The sequence below is a fragment of the Salmo salar genome, chromosome ssa10 (genome assembly GCF_905237065.1).
Source record: "Salmo salar chromosome ssa10, Ssal_v3.1, whole genome shotgun sequence".
NCBI lineage: Eukaryota > Metazoa > Chordata > Actinopteri > Salmoniformes > Salmonidae > Salmo > Salmo salar.
In genome coordinates this window covers 37,972,209-37,985,308 of record NC_059451.1, presented here as the reverse complement: position 1 = coordinate 37,985,308, position 13,100 = coordinate 37,972,209, and the positions used below count along the sequence as shown (strand labels likewise).

At 42.1% G+C, this 13,100-nt stretch overlaps 1 protein-coding gene across 6 annotated transcripts in view; it reads right to left on the bottom strand.

Annotated features, from left to right (window-relative positions):
* The window catches only part of LOC106560340 (CMP-N-acetylneuraminate-beta-1,4-galactoside alpha-2,3-sialyltransferase), an 86,042-nt gene that overhangs the window by 43,124 nt on the left and 29,818 nt on the right, over positions 1-13,100 (bottom strand). For 4 of the 6 annotated variants that reach the window (XM_014123173.2, XM_014123174.2, XM_045687743.1 and 1 more), the window contains 2 exons: positions 9,572-9,664; positions 769-863 (listed from right to left, as the gene is read on the bottom strand). In XM_014123173.2, the coding sequence (XP_013978648.2) occupies positions 769-863; positions 9,572-9,664 (188 nt within the window). The remainder of the gene's footprint in view (positions 1-768; positions 864-9,571; positions 9,665-13,100) is intronic. The other 2 variants (XM_045687742.1, XM_014123175.2) reach the window with 1 other exon arrangement.

Here is a 13,100-nt window from a genome sequence, read left to right as displayed (position 1 = left end):
GCATAGAGGCCTGATCCCTGCATAGCAGCCTGATCCCTGCATAGCAGCCTGATCCCTGCATAGAGGCCTGATCCCTGCATAGCAGCCTGATCCCTGCATAGCGGCCTGATCCCTGCATAGAGGCCTGATCCCTGCATAGCGGCCTGATCCCTGCATAGAGGCCTGATCCCTGCATAGCAGCCTGATCCCTGCATAGCAGCCTGATCCCTGCATAGCAGCCTGATCCCTGCATAGCGGCCTGATCCCTGCATAGAGGCCTGATCCCTGCATAGCAGCCTGATCCCTGCATAGAGGCCTGATCCCTGCATAGCAGCCTGATCCCTGCATAGAGGCCTGATCCCTGCATAGCAGCCTGATCCCTGCATAGCAGCCTGATCCCTGCATAGAGGCCTGATCCCTGCATAGATGCCTGATCCCTGCATAGAGGCCTGATCCCTGCATAGCGGCCTGATCCCTGCATAGAGGCCTGATCCCTGCATAGATGCCTGATCCCTGCATAGAGGCCTGATCCCTGCATAACTTGGAGCAGCAGTGATGTTCTTCTCGATAAGGCCATTATTTGTTCTCTCCCTCGTCTTAGCACTGACCCAGAGCCCATTGCTACATCCTCCTCCCTGAAGGTGAGCTACTCGGCTTTCTCGAGTCAACAGTGTCCTCTACCAGGAGCTCCCCATTCTTCATGGTCATCCAACTATGATCTGACCAACTATGAACAAAGACATGGATGTCAGTGGATGAAATAAACAGATAAAAAACGGAGGTCCATACCTTGCGTTTTCATTCCAAAAGGTGGGGAAAAGTTGCTGATCTTGGAGAATCGTCTAAAGTTTGGATCGAGGAACATGGGGGCTGGTTTAGCGAACCTGGAGATAAACGGAGAGAGCACAATTTATAAAAAGTGAGAGTGAGACTAGTTTTTAACCTTGATTTAACTAGGCAAGTGAGTTATTAAGAAAAAAATATTCTTTACAATGACGATCTAACTGGCTTGTTCAGGGGCAGAACAAGAGATTTTTACCTTGTCAGCTCAGGGATTCAATCTAGCAACCTTTTGGTTACTGACCCAATGCTCTAACCACTAGGCTACCTGCAGCTAGTGAGAATTAATAGGCCATAAATAAGAGCAGCCAGACAGACAGGCACACACGGACAGACAGACAGACAGACACGGACAGACAGACACAGACAGACACACAGCCCCCACGTGGAGGTAAGGCAGGAGATGCTCTGATTAATGTGAGGCAGCATGCTTTACAGGATTACAGGAGTTGAGTTTCATGTAATCCACTGGCTGTCTCCCTCTTTATCAGCACCCAGAGCAGAGAGGAGAGATGTGTGACGTACTGTTACAGTTGAACCATGAGAGGAAAAAAAGAATCATGACCTAAGGTGAGTGAACACTCAGGAACACTATAATAACTACAATGGGTTAAATAGTGGTCAATAGGGATATTCTGTTGTACGTCATTGTAAATAATAATTTGTTCTTAACTGACTTGCCTAGTTAAATAAATAAAAGTTAGTATCATGCATCTTTAGCATCATGTTTAAATTTTTTTTGCATTTATTTAACTAGGCAAGTCAGTTAAGAACAAATTATTATTTACAATGACGGCCTACCTGGGAACCCTTGTTCAGGGGCAGAACGACAGTTTTTTTACCCTGTCAGCTCGGGGATTTGATCCAGCAACCTCTCGGTTATTGGCCCAACGCTCTAACCACTAGGCTACGTGCCGCCCCATCATCCCTACCATGGTTTAACTAACAGTGTGAATGACTAGCCACATCATCTTGAGAGAGCACTCCAAGGTCTAATCATACTATAACTGTAAACACAAACAGTGATTCCATTCTACAATGAAATCAGACACTTTTGACATTGAGCAGTTTGACCCTTCATTGCAGGTAATTGACCATAATGCAGGTACTATGTTGATCGTGATGCAGGTAGTTGACCGTGATGCAGGTACTATGTTGATTGTGATGCAGGTAGTTGACCGTGATGCAGGTACTGTGTTGACCATGATGCAGGTAGTTGACCGTGATGCAGGTACTGTGTTGACCATGATGCAGGTAGTTGACCGTGATGCAGGTAGTTGAACGTGATGCAGGTTGTTGACCGTAATGCAGGTAGTTGACCGTAATGCAGGTAGTTGACCGTAATGCAGGTACTGTGTTGACCGTAATGCAGGTGGTTGAACGTGTGGCAGGTAGTTGACCGTGATGCAGGTAGTTGACTGTGATGCAGGTAGTTGATCGTAATGCAGGTAGTTGAGTTGACTGTGATGTAAGTAGTTGACCATGATGCAGGTAGTTGACCGTATTGCAGGTAGTTGACCGTAATGCAGGTAGTTGACCGTGATGCAGGTAGTTGACCGTAATGCAGGTAGTTGTCCGCAATGCAGGTAGTTGAACGTGATGCAGGTAGTTGACCGTGATGCAGGTAGTTGACCGTAATGCAGGTAGTTGACCGTAATGCAGGTAGTTGACCGTAATGCAGGTACTGTGTTGACCGTAATGCAGGTGGTTGAACGTGTGGCAGGTAGTTGACCGTGATGCAGGTAGTTGACCATGATGCAGGTAGTTGAACGTGATGCAGGTAGTTGACCGTGATGCAGGTAGTTGACCGTAATGCAGGTAGTTGACCGTAATGCAGGTAGTTGAACGTGATGCAGGTAGTTGACCGTGATGCAGGTAGTTGACCGTAATGCAGGTAGTTGACCGTAATGCAGGTACTGTGTTGACCGTAATGCAGGTGGTTGAACGTGTGACAGGTAGTTGACCGTGATGCAGGTAGTTGACTGTGATGCAGGTAGTTGATCGTAATGCAGGTACTGTGTTGACCGTAATGCAGGTGGTTGAACGTGTGGCAGGTAGTTGAACGTGATGCAGGTAGTTGACCGTGATGCAGGTAGTTGACCGTAATGCAGGTAGTTGACCGTAATGCAGGTACTGTGTTGACCGTAATGCAGGTGGTTGAACGTGATGCAGGTAGTTGACCGTGATGCAGGTAGTTGACCGTAATGCAGGTAGTTGACCGTAATGCAGGTACTGTGTTGACCGTAATGCAGGTGGTTGAACGTGTGGCAGGTAGTTGACCGTGATGCAGGTAGTTGACCGTGATGCAGGTAGTTGACCGTGATGCAGGTAGTTGACTGTGATGCAGGTAGTTGACCGTGATGCAGGTAGTTGACTGTGACCGTGATGCAGGTAGTTGACCGTGATGCAGGTAGTTGACTGTGATGCAGGTATTTGACCGTGATGCAGGTAGTTGACCGTGATGCAGGTAGTTGACCGTGATGCAGGTAGTTGACCGTGATGCAGGTAGTTGACCGTGATGCAGGTAGTTGACCGTGATGCAGGTAGTTGACCGTGATGCAGGTAGTTGACCGTGATGCAGGTAGTTGACCGTGATGCAGGTAGTTGACTGTGATGCAGGTAGTTGACCGTGATGCAGGTAGTTGACCGTAATGCAGGTAGTTGACTGTGATGCAGGTAGTTGACCGTGATGCAGGTAGTTGACCGTGATGCAGGTAGTTGACCGTAATGCAGGTAGTTGACCGTAATGCAGGTACTGTGTTGACCGTAATGCAGGTAGTTGACCGTGATGCAGGTAGTTGACCGTAATGCAGGTAGTTGACCGTAATGCAGGTAGTTGACCGTAATGCAGGTAGTTGAACGTGATGCAGGTAGTTGACCGCATGCCGTTTCACCCAGTACATCTGAAGTCCGATAGAGTTTGAGGGGGCATGTTCAACATTGCATGTAAAATGAAAATTACATAGTTAGGCTAACTCATTTTTTGTTGGTTTAGTGTTTCAACAAACATTTAGTATGTTCTGGTCTATTTAGTGCTCACATCTGTCTCCACTTTGAGACATCAAGCCTCAGACTGGGCCTCTGACTGACTGGGAACCTGGGTCCTCTTCATTTGGGCACACAATGGCAAACATTTTACAACGCTGTGCAACAGATAATCAAAATTAGCCTTCCTTAAGTCCAGATAGTCCATCCTTGTTTTCTTACGTAAGGTGCCTAATGAACATGACCCTGGTTGTTGTGTCACCACAAGTTTCAGACTGACATTTTCCATAAGGCCTCATCCTCACATCCTTAGAATGAAAAGGACATACTTTAAGGTATATATGAGATAACACTATCGCAGGAGAGAAAGACCCCACCAAGAAAAAAGAATGCTGGTCAGAGGGACCAATTAGCCCAGGACAAGCTCTACAGAACTCTGGCTCTAGACATTGTACTCAGATCAAATCATGTCTGTCTCCCTGCCAGAGAGCTACTTGTGTATGTGTGTGTGTGTGTGTGTGTGTGTGTGTGTGTGTGTGTGTGTGTGTGTGTGTGTGTGTGTGTGTGTGTGTGTGTGTAACCCGCTCAGAGGTTCTGACAAGGCCAACATTCTTGAATATATCGCTATTTGCATGTTGCTCTGAGGCATCATGCTAAGACTTTCAGAACACTAAAGGAAAACGAAAGCGGTCACATGGGACCTTTTCTCCAAATCAATCAAGAAACGCAGAATGAAGAATTAGCCAAAACAAATCATGAGTAATTAACGTTAACTCAAGCAGCCATGATTTGCTCCACTGACAAAGGTTAGACTTCATTCCATTTATATAATAGATTCAGCTTTTGAGTTTTGACAAAGACAACTTGAAGATAATGTTGTTTCTTGTCTACCAGACTAGTAAATATTCTGAATACAGTAATATCACAATGTAAGTTCCCTCTCAACAAAACAAAAAAAACCTGTAGATGGTGGAAGAAACCTCACCCAGAAATGAGATGATGGAGAAACCTCAAACCTCACCCAGAACAGAGAAAGTGTTTCTTTAACCCAGACAACCCCTTCAGTCTTGGCAGCTGCTGTTTTTTTTGTTCATGTGTAATATCACATAATGAACAGCAAATTAGCTGTGATCTGGCGGGAGATAACAAATGGCTAATCAGAGAATGCTGGAATGTCTGCAGCTTAACAATTAAGCAATGCTTTGCTGTGCAGGGCAGGCCTTATGAATGAGAGCCCATTTCCTTTGGGGCCCTCAGTCGCATACCGACAATCCTCCTCTCACCTGCTGCTAATTTGTCTCTTAGAGAGAAGAAGAAAGGAGAAAGAAGAAGCAGAAAGAAGAAGAAGAAGAAAGGAGAAGAATCAAATCAAACTTTATTTGTCACATGCGCCGAATACAACAAGTGTAGACTTTACCGTGAAATGCTTACTTACAAGCCCTTAACCAACAGTGCAGGTCAAGAAAGAGTTAAGAAAATATTTACCAAATAAACTAAAGTAAGAAATTATTTTAAAAAAGTAACACAACAAAATATCAATAATTAGGCTATATTTGATGGGGGTACAGGTTAGTCAAGGTAATTTATACATGTAACTAGGGGTGAAGTGACTATGTAAATACTCCGGTGGCCATTTTACTAATTGTTCAGCAGTCTTATGGCTTGGAGATAGAAGCTGTTAAGGAGCCTTTTGGTCCAAGACTTGGTGCTGCGATACCGCTGAAGAAGAAGAAGGAGGAAGAAAGAGGAAGAAGAAGAAGAAGAAGAAGAAGAAGAAGAAAGGAGAAGGAGGAAGAAGAAAGAGGAAAGAAGAAGGATAACAAGAAGAATGAAGGAGAAAGGAAAAGAAGGAAAGAGAAAGAAGAACAAGAAGAAAAAGAATAAAGAATAAAAAGAAGTAGAAGAAAGGAGAAAAATAAGAAGAAGGAAAAGAAGAAGAAAACAACGTAGAATATCGGTCAGTTTAAGGTCTTTCTCTCTCTCAAATCTCTCTCTCTCTCTGTGTATTGTGGGAGTTGCGTGTCTAAGGGTGCTAAACGAGACCAGATAAGTGGATGGGGCCCATCACTCTCACGCACTGGGACGACCGCACAGCACAACAGACCAAAAAAAAATACCAACTCCCGTCGGACTGCCTGATGCATCCTGGGGCTCTTACTTAAAATAGTGAAAAAGAAAGAAAGAGAGAGACATAGAGATGGGGTGGTTAGAGAGAGAGCGAGAAAGAGAAAGAGAGAGACATAGAGATGGGGGTGGTTAGAGAGAGAGCGAGAAAGAGAAAGAGAGAGACATAGAGATGGGGTGGTTAGAGAGAGCGAGAAAGAGAAAGAGAGAGACATAGAGATGGGGTGGTTAGAGAGAGAGCGAGAAAGAGAAAGAGAGAGACATAGAGATGGGGTGGTTAGAGAGAGAGCGAGAAAGAGAAAGAGAGAGACATAGAGATGGGGTGGTTAGAGAGAGAGCGAGAAAGAGAAAGAGAGAGACATAGAGATGGGGGTGGTTAGAGAGAGAGCGAGAAAGAGAAAGAGAGAGACATAGAGATGGGGTGGTTAGAGAGAGGCGAGAAAGAGAAAGAGAGAGACATAGAGATGGGGTGGTTAGAGAGAGAGCGAGAAAGAGAAAGAGAGAGACATAGAGATGGGGTGGTTAGAGAGAGAGCGAGAAAGAGAAAGAGAGAGACATAGAGATGGCGGTGGTTAGAGAGAGCGAGAAAGACAGAGAGATGGCGGTGGTTAGAGAGAGCGAGAAAGACAGAGAGATGGGGTGGTTAGAGAGAGAGAGCGAGAGATAGAGAGATGGGGGTGGTTAGTGAGAGAGCGAGAAAGAGAAAGAGAGAGACATAGAGATGGGGGTGGTTAGAGAGAGCGAGAAAGACAGAGATGGGGGTGGTTAGAGAGAGCGAGAAAGACAGAGAGATGGGGTGGTTAGAGAGAGAGCGAGAAAGAGAAAGACAGAGAGATGGGGTGGTTAGAGAGAGAGAGCGAGAGATAGAGAGATGGGGGTGGTTAGAGAGAGAGCGAGAAAGAGAAAGACAGAGAGATGGGGGTGGTTAGAGAGAGAGCGAGAAAGAGAAAGACAGAGAGATGGGGGTGGTTAGAGAGAGAGAGCGAGAGATAGAGAGATGGGGGTGGTTAGAGAGAGAGCGAGAAAGAGAAAGACAGAGAGATGGGGGTGGTTAGAGAGAGAGCGAGAAAGAGAAAGACAGAGAGATGGGGTGGTTAGAGAGAGAGCGAGAAAGAGAAAGACAGAGAGATGGGGGTGGTTAGAGAGAGAGCGAGAAAGAGAAAGACAGAGAGATGGGGTGGTTAGAGAGAGAGCGAGAAAGAGAAAGACAGAGAGATGGGGTGGTTAGAGAGAGAGCGAGAGAGATAGAGAGATGGGGGTGGTTAGAGAGAGAGAGCGAAAGAGAAAGACAGAGAGATGGGGATGGTTAGAGAGAGAGCGAGAAAGACAGAGAGATGGGGGTGGTTAGAGAGAGAGCGAGAAAGAGAAAGACAGAGAGATGGGGGTGGTTAGAGAGAGAGCGAGAAAGAGAAAGACAGAGAGATGGGGATGGTTAGAGAGAGAGAGAGAGCGAGAAAGAGAAAGACAGAGAGATGGGGGTGGTTAGAGAGAGAGCGAGAAAGAGAAAGACAGAGAGATGGGGGTGGTTAGAGAGAGAGACGAGAAAGAGAAAGACAGAGAGATGGGGGTGGTTAGAGAGAGAGAGAGCGAGAAAGAGAAAGACAGAGAGATGGGGGTGGTTAGAGAGAGAGCGAGAAAGAGAAAGACAGAGAGATGGGGGGTGGTTAGAGAGAGAGAGAGAGAGCGAGAAAGAGAAAGACAGAGAGATGGGGTGGTTAGAGAGAGAGAGAGAGAGAGCGAGAGATGGGGTGGTTAGAGAGAGAGAGAGAGAGAGCGACAGAGAGATGGGGTGGTTAGAGAGAGAGAGAAAGAGAAAGACAGAGAGATGGGGTGGTTAGAGAGAGAGAGAAAGACAGAGAGATGGGGGTGGTTAGAGAGAGAGAGAGAAAGACAGAGAGATGGGGTGGTTAGAGAGAGAGAGAGAAAGACAGAGAGATGGGGTGGTTAGAGAGAGAGAGAGAGAGCGAGAGAGAGGCCCTAAGAAAACACCATACACAGGTGAAGGTATTTTCATGGTGTGGAGCCTTATCTAGTGCTAAATAATTGAGAAAGGGAAATGGGATCTTCCATCTCTCACGCCACTCTGAACTCAGCTCAGGGAGATTTCCACATGACAGGACTAGTGTCCATGAGTAAAGTACAAAAGTAAAGTACATTGTGTAAGAAGGAGAAATGCCTGGATAGACAAGAGCACAAATGGGAACTGGATCGGGATCGCTCAGTGACCATAGTCTTCTCTTGTCATTAAAAAGTCAGGGTCAACATTCACTACACATCATGATCGTTAATTGCAGGCTTCGACAAGACATTTGTGTATGTATCGTTCATTGTGAATTACACTATCCTTTTAATAATAACCAATATTAAAACTACCAAATAAAGTTCACATTAGTGGTAACTTCATGAAACATCTGACATCTTTAATATATAATGTGTAAAATAGAACTGTCTGACATTTGTAATGGATGACCAGGAAGAACATGTGTTTCCACAGTGCTGTGGATGGAAGGAAATCAGTGACCTTTCACCAGGCAGAGGGTATATCTCAATTTGTCTTTCCTTAATTCCTCGTGCCCTGTCTCCTCGCCTCCTCAAAACACATTTGAAGAGAACATCCAAGGCCCCTCCCCTTCAGATCTTCTCCACCAATATTTTTTGATAAGGTTGCAAATAGAGAGGACACAAGTAATCAAGGAAAGATTGAGAAAGATCCAAAGAGGCAGAAGTCACAGGAAGGTCAACATCTTCACTGAGGGTTCCCTGACCCTTGACCCCTAAACTGTCAAATGGGAGGACCATCTGAGTCATTCTAACCAATCGTCTGGGGTCAGGTCACCTATGACTCTCCATGGCTGTCTCTCTCTAGCCGGGGTCAGCCGGACAATGGGCCAGTGGTCTGCCAGCAGACAAAGCAGCAGTTCTATGCTTCCTATGTTTTTTTTCTGGACGGAGGAAGCGACTCATGCTCACAATGTGAGAGGGGCTTTCTGTAGGATCTGAGATGGAGCCGACGATAATCTGTGGGTTTATTGTGAAGATGTCGAGACTCAATGAAGTTGCATATACAATACAGTAGGGCACTGAGGATTAGAAAGTACAACTGAATGGAGTCATGAGAGGGAAAGCTGTGGTCAGAGAGAGTGAAAGAAAACCGTGAATGAGGCCGTTGTCAAAGTAGCGCCATCATCATCTCAACTAAGCTTGAAGTAGCACACTACTAAAACAGGGAGAGAAAATGATCATGGGATGCTGAATCATAACGATGTATCATAAACCAAATTATATAATATCATAAATGTATCATAAACCAAATTACACTATATAATATCATAAATGTATCATAAACTAAATAACACTATATAATATCATAAATGTATCATAAAACAAATTATAAACTGGGTGGTTCGAGCCCTGAATGCTGATTGGCTGAAAACTGTGGCATATCAGTGCATGACAAAACATATTTTTACTGCTCCAATTATATAATTAAGCAATAAAACCCCTGGGGTTTGTGGTATATGGCGTTGCGTTGTGCATAAGAACAGCCCTTATCCATGCTATATTGGACATATACCACACCCCCTCGGGTCTTATCGCTTAATTATATTACATCATATCAGAAATGTAAAAAGCTTTGGCTCACATTGGATAGATGGTGGTCATCTTGGCAGCTGCGTAGCCAGGTTTACAGACTCCCTCGCTGAGATTACCATACTTGTACATCAGCTCCAAAGGTCTGTGGTACAAAGAGGAGAGGTCAGAGACAGAGAAGAGGTCACGCAAAGAGGAGAGGTCAGAGACAGAGAAGAGGTCACGCAAAGAGGAGAGGTCAGAGACAGAGAAGAGGTCACGCAAAGAGGAGAGGTCAGAGACAGAGAAGAGATCACCCAAGGAGGAGAGGTCAGAGACAGAGAAGAGGTCACGCAAAGAGAAGAGGTCAGAGACAGAGAAGAGGTCACGCAAAGAGGAGAGGTCAGAGACAGAGAAGAGGTCACGCAAGGAGGAGAGGTCAGAGACAGAGAACAGGTCACGCAAGGAGGAGAGGTCAGAGACAGAGAAGAGGTCGCGCAAAGAGGAGAGGTCAGAGACAGAGAAAAGGTCACGCGAGGAGGAGAAGAGATGGTGTGTGAGCATGAACAGAAGCTTTCTAAAAGCCTAAAAAGCTGCACAAGCCTTAGAAAATAATCAGGAACATTCTGCATAACTGGAACTGTTAAGAACAAACAACTAGATCATTGAACCTTTGAATCCAAAAAATTCATTTTAATGGATATTTGATGGCTCTGTACTGTAAACAAATATCTTAACATGTCTTTAATCTGTCATTGTTGTGTACAACTAACTGTAGGTCTAATGCACAACGGGTAGTTTTGGTATGCAATGTGGAAACACTTCAAATCATTCATATTGACCTGTCACGAAGGTATTATAACAGTTCATCCATCTTGCTAATGTGATAGTGTATATGATACTCTATCATAATGTACAATACTCTATCATAATATATCATACTGTATCATAATGTACAATACTCCATCATAATATATCATACTCTATCAAAATATATCATACTCTATCATAATGTACAATACTCTATCATAATATATCATACTCTATCATAATGTACAATACTCTATCCTAATATATCATACTCTATCATAATATATCATACTCTATCAAAATATATCATACTCTATCATAATGTACAATACTCCATCATAATATATCATACTCTATCAAAATATATCATACTCTATCATAATGTACAATACTCTATCCTAATATATCATACTCTATCATAATATATCATACTCTATCATAATATAACATACTCCATCATAATATGTCATACTATATCATAATATAACATACTCTATCATAATATATCATACTCTATCATAATGTACAATACTCTATCCTAATATATCATACTCTATCATAATATATCATACTCTATCAAAATATATCATACTCTATCATAATGTACAATACTCCATCATAATATATCATACTCTATCAAAATATATCATACTCTATCATAATGTACAATACTCTATCCTAATATATCATACTCTTTCATAATATATCATACTCTATCATAATATAACATACTCCATCATAATATGTCATACTATATCATAATATAACATACTCTATCATAATATATCATACTCTATCATAATGTACAATACTCTACCATAATATATCATATTCTATCATAATACAACATACTCTATCATAATGTACAATACTCTATCATAATATATCATACTCTATCATACTATATATCATACTCTATCATAATGTACAATACTCTATCATACTATATATCATACTCTATCATAATGTACAATACTCTATCATAATATATCATACTCTATCATAATGTACAATACTATATGATAATATATCTGTCACAGATTTCTTCATCGCTAGACGATATAGCGAAATCATCGTTGGAGAATGTGGACCAATACGCAGAGGAGTTAGTGCTCATCATCTTAATTTATTAAACGAATGTGAACACGGAGGAAAAACAAGAAAACGAAATAAGACTAGTGACAGTTTTACAGGCATAAATAACGCAGTGCAAAATACAACTACCCACAAAACACAAAGACAAACACACCCTATTATATAGGACTCCCAATCAAAGGCAACTCAACACACCTGCCTTCAATTGGGAGTCCAACCCCAATTAACTATACATAGAAAAACAAACCTAGAACCTATACCAACAACTAACACCCCACTACACCACACACAAAACCCCAAAATACAAAACAAATATACCTCTGCCACGTCCTGACCAAAATATAACATAAATAATACCTAAATATTGGTCAGGACGTGACAATATCATACTCTATCATAATGTACAATACTATCATAATATATCATACTCTATCATAATGTACAATACTATCATAATATATCATACTCTATCATAATGTACAATACTCTATGATAATATATCATACTCTATCATAATGTACAGTACTCTATCATAATATAACATACTCTATCATAATATAACATATTCTATCATAATATATCATACTCTATCATAATATATCATACTATACCATAATGTACAATACTCTATCATAATATATCATACTCTATCATAATATATCATACTCTATCATAATATATCATACTCTATCATAATATATCATACTCTATCATAATGTACAATACTCTATCATAATATATCATACTCTATCATAATATATCATACTCTGAAAGAAAACAGTACAAGATACAATTTCTACTGTGGAGGTTGGGTTAACAAGATCAGAACTCCTATAAGTTTAATTTCATTTAATAAAAGCCAACAAATAAAAGGATCAAATAAAAGATTAGGACTTGCAGAGATGGCCTCCCTACTGAGCTTAGGGCTCAAGCATAAGAGCATGATACCTCCACCCTAAAAAAGTTGAGCCAGATACAACTTAATCTTGATTATTGTCCAGTCATATGGTCAAGTGCAGCAAAGAAGGACCTAGTTAATTAAGCTTCAGCTGGCCCAGAACAGAGCGGCACATCTTGCTCTTCATTGTAATCAGAGGGCTAATATAAATACTATGCATGCCAGTCTCTCTTGGCTAAGAGTTGAGGAGAGACTGACTGCATCACTTCTTGTTTTTATAAGAAACATTAATGTGTTGGAAATTATAAAATTGTTTGTATAGTCAACTTACACACAGCACTGACACACACACTTACCCCACCAGACATGCCACCAGGGGTCTTTTCACAGTCCCCAGGTACATAACAAATTCAAGGAAACATACAGTATTATACAGAGCCATGATTGCATGGAACTCCGTTCCATCTCATATAGCTCAAGTAAACAGCAAACCTGGTTTCAAAAAACAAATAAAGCAACACCTCATGGCCCAACGCCTCTCCACCATGTGACCTACTTGTTGTGTGTATGTACTGACATGTATGTGGAACTGATAGATGCACAAACACATACTACATGTTAAGGTTATAAATGGAAAGTATTTTGTCTGTAATGTCTTTTCTGTTATGTTTCGGACCCCAGTAAGACTAGCTGTTGCCATTGGTGTCGATCCTAATAAAATCAACCCCGAAAAAATCTAAACCCTAAAACCGTTTTCACTGAAACAGCTGCAGTGAATTCATGTAAAAATAGAAAGAGC